Source organism: Pholcus phalangioides, unplaced genomic scaffold (genome assembly GCF_987345545.1).
Source record: "Pholcus phalangioides strain wild (caught in Gottingen) unplaced genomic scaffold, Ppha-v1.0 ptg000010l_1, whole genome shotgun sequence".
NCBI classification, from domain to species: Eukaryota; Metazoa; Arthropoda; class Arachnida; order Araneae; family Pholcidae; genus Pholcus; species Pholcus phalangioides.
In genome coordinates this window covers 6,973,785-6,977,744 of record NW_028301603.1, presented here as the reverse complement: position 1 = coordinate 6,977,744, position 3,960 = coordinate 6,973,785, and the positions used below count along the sequence as shown (strand labels likewise).

At 40.9% G+C, this 3,960-nt stretch overlaps 1 protein-coding gene across 1 annotated transcript; it reads left to right on the top strand.

Moving 5' to 3' along the window:
• Positions 1-1,833: 1,833 nt before the first annotated feature.
• Positions 1,834-2,655, top strand: LOC149080820 (uncharacterized). Its single transcript, XM_089237385.1, has one exon. The coding sequence runs from the start codon at positions 1,834-1,836 to the stop codon at positions 2,653-2,655; it is 822 nt and encodes a 273-aa protein (XP_089093511.1).
• The last annotated feature ends 1,305 nt before the right edge of the window (positions 2,656-3,960 follow it).

Here is a 3,960-nt window from a genome sequence, read left to right as displayed (position 1 = left end):
TGGTATCATTAGAAAGAGGAATAATGGGAGGTTTGTATAATCATTAACTCTTATAATATTTTCATTTATCATATTCCATTGTGAGTGATGAACGTTTTCTGCTTAACACGTGGGAATCCGAGATATTAAAGAGCATGCTTTAGCCCCTTCGGGCTAAAATGCCCTATATAATTGAGTTAGCAGTCATTCTTCCGCTTTTTCGAGGCTTAGTTCGTCCTGGACTGGAGTATGCTGTAAGGTTTTGAAGACCATACCTACAGAGGGACATAGAATTGGTTGAAGTGGTGCAAAGAAGAGCTACGCATGTCCTTATTGGCACACGGGGCTTGAGTTATGAAGAGGGACTTCATTTCTTGAATATGTTTACATTGGATGAACGCAGGTGTCGAGGAGATATCATCGAAGTGTTCAAAATTTTCAATGGGATGGATAGGATGGACCATGAACTTTTAGTACACTGCCAATCGACTGCTTTTACAAGGGGACACCAGTATCGATTGGTGAGGGACAATGCAAGGCTATGGTGTCTCAGGGAATTTTTCTCTAATAGGGTTGTTAATAAATGGAATAGGAATAATTATAATGTTAATAACATATAATTAACATATATAATAACATTATCACATAATAACATTATAATAACATATAATAATAATGTTAATAAATGGAATACCCCGGAGGTAGTAAATTGTAACACAATTGACACGTTTAAAAAGAAATACGATAAACATGTTGGGGTAAATCGAGAAGCTATCCATACTTAGAATAAAACAACCATAAGTATTCTTTATGGGCATTCTATGATATTTTATCACGTGTATATATTGTATATAATTTTTATTAATTGCATTTTAAATTGGGTTGCTGTATTTTTGAAATATATGACAACCATATTTTTATGGGCATCTTTTTATCAGCCACCTCGTTGGGCATTTTGTCTGTTGTGACGTTGTATTTGTATTTGTATTTTGTATTTGATATCCAGAATAAACATGTCTGGGCGTCTGTAAATTCACATGTGCATCAGCGACGCTTCTCCATCAGTGTTTGGGCAGGAATCGTCTACCACCTAATAGGACCGTATCTTCTGTCGGAACAAAAGAACAAAACAATTGTTATATACGATTATTTTGATTAAGGAGGTTGGTGCACGCAAAATTTTCCAAACAAAAAACACATTTTCCAGTTTTTCGATATTTAAATACTATGGAACTTTCTGCGTCTAATTCTATTCAAGATTTCGTTCTACACGTACCAAAAATATTTTTTTAAATATTTTAATATAAACGCTGTCGGGCATTACACATGCTAATGTTTTTCACTAAAATGGGTTTTCCCTCAAAACTAAGTTTTTTTTGTTAGATAAGGAACATCTTGTCGAACATCACTCATTCAAACGTCTTGGAACGTTTTATGTCTTTCAAACACTATGGTGTTACATACTTCGTAATGTATGTGCGCATTTCAACCCCCTGTCGAATAAATAACTTTCAGCATGAAAACATTAGCTCACCCGAAATTACGCAATGAAATTTATAATGTAGTGACCGATCATAAACGATACTCTGTGACGTCACGATGTCACGTTTTCTCGTTGTAGCGCTTTTCGCCTTGTGATGGATGGTAACCTAGCAACGGATGGCCAGAGAGTTTTTCGAACGTTTTAATCAGTTGATTGTATTTCGTCATAGAGTATGGATGTCGCGTATAACTTGTCCGTGTGTGTTTAAATAAAATGTTCATGTCTTTAAAAATGAAATTTACATCTTCTCATTGCCGTCGCCTTTACTGGTGACCCGGACGTGATCCCGAACCTGCCAAGAACTTATCGCCATGGCTGAACAGCAAGAAAGCGATCTTCGAGTTCAAGCTGTCCACGCGAGACTGCCGACGTTCTCGAAGGACAAGATCAAACTTTTTTTCGTCCAGCTTGACGCTGCCTTCAAGATCAACCATGTTACTGCCGAAGGAACTAAGTATAACTACCTAGTCAACTGCCTAGATGTGGAGATCTTGTCAACGGTAAGTGACATTGTTTTCGATCCTCCCGCATCGGATCCGTTCTCGAAACTCAAGGAGAGACTTCTCGCTGTGTATAAACATTCAGCCGCGAAAGAGGTCAAGATATTGTTAGAAGACCTATCCCTAGGTGATCAGAAGCCTAGTACGTTGCTACGTAGAATGCGCGAGCTTTCGACAGGGCGAATTAACGATGAGACCTTCCTCAAAAATTTGTGGCTTCAACGGCTACCAAAGAGTATACAAACGGTGTTAGCAGCTAGCAGTGAAGAACTGGACAAGCTAGCCGAGTTAGCTGATCGAGTAGCTGAGCTCACCGAACCCAATTACGGTCATGTAGCAGAAGCCTCGTGTTGCTCGGAAATAAGAGACCTTAAACTGCAAATCTCGGAGCTGACTAAAAGAGTTGAGCAGTTGGGCAAATATCCGAGGAATAGCCGGAACCGCTATCGAAACTCCAATCGAGACCGACGTTATTCTGGTTCAAGGAATCGCTCGCGATATCAAGACTCCGATGAAAACCCTAAAGTGTGTTATTATCATAGCAGGTTCGGAGATAAAGCTTCCAGATGCAAGTCCCCCTGCGCTTACAACGCTCAGAATATTCAGGGAAACGGTCCAAGCCCCCCGCAGTAACGGCATGCGGTGGCGGCGATAGCAGTCTTCACCATAGCCGTTTGTTCATTATGGAAAGGAAAAGCGGCATGAAGTTTTTAATTGACTCTGGAGCTGATATATCAATTTTACCTTACAAAGGCAACGGCAAACCGACAACTTTTGAGCTTTTCGCTGCAAATAGTTCCCGTATATCTACCTACGGTTTGAAACTCCTGGAATTGGACTTGAACTTACGGCGGAATTACAAATGGCATTTCACCCTCGCTGACGTTGAGAGACCAATTATCGGATCGGATTTCCTTGCTCACTACGGACTCATCGTCGATATCAAAAACAAGCGACTTATAGATCCACTCACTTCTCTCACGTGTAAAGGTTTTACTTACAATGGACCTTCGACAACGATTAAAACAATCTCAGGAAACAGTGCTATAACTGAAATTTTGAAGGAATTTCCCGAATTAACGAGACCTCGTCCGTTTTCGAAGAAAGCCTCCCATACTACATAGAATAGCACTACATAGAAACTAAAGGTCCTCCTGTTTTCGCAAAGCCACGCAGATTGCACCCAGCTCAACTCAAGATTGCCAAGACCGAATTCCAGATGATGTTGGACCAAGGTATATGACGTCCATCGAAATCAAACTGGGCTTCCCCGTTGCACATGGTTTCAAAAGGACCGAATGAGTGGAGACCAACCGGTGATTATCGAAGTCTGAATCGAATTACTGTGCCGGATAACTACCCAGTGCCACATATACAGGACTTTGCGCAGAATCTGCATGGATGTAAAATTTTCTCTAAAATAGATCTGGTCAAAGCATTTCATCATATTCATGTAAATCCCGACGACATTCCCAAGACAGCAATCATAACTCCCTTTGGTTTATTTGAATTCGTAGTCATGCCGTTCGGACTCTCAAACGCTGCACAAACGTTCCAACGCTTCATCCACGAGGTGCTACGTAATCTCGACTTCTGTTTCTCGTATCTTGATGACGTGCTCATCGCCAGCCATGACGCAGAGCAACATCACAAGCACCTTAGAGAAGTGTTTGAAAGACTCGATAAGTACAGCTCTTCCAGACAGAGTTCGTGCAATCCAAGAATTTCCTCTTCCAGAAAACATAAGGCAGCTGCGAAGATTTCTGGGAACGTTGAACTTTTACAGGCGATTTCTACCATCTACAGCAGCTGTGCAAGCACCACTTCATTCCTTCTTGTCCAGCACCAAGAAGAATGACAAGACGTCAATTCCTTGGACTCTTGAGACCAGACAAGCATTCGAAAAATGCAAAACTCAGCTCGCTAATGCCACTCTTT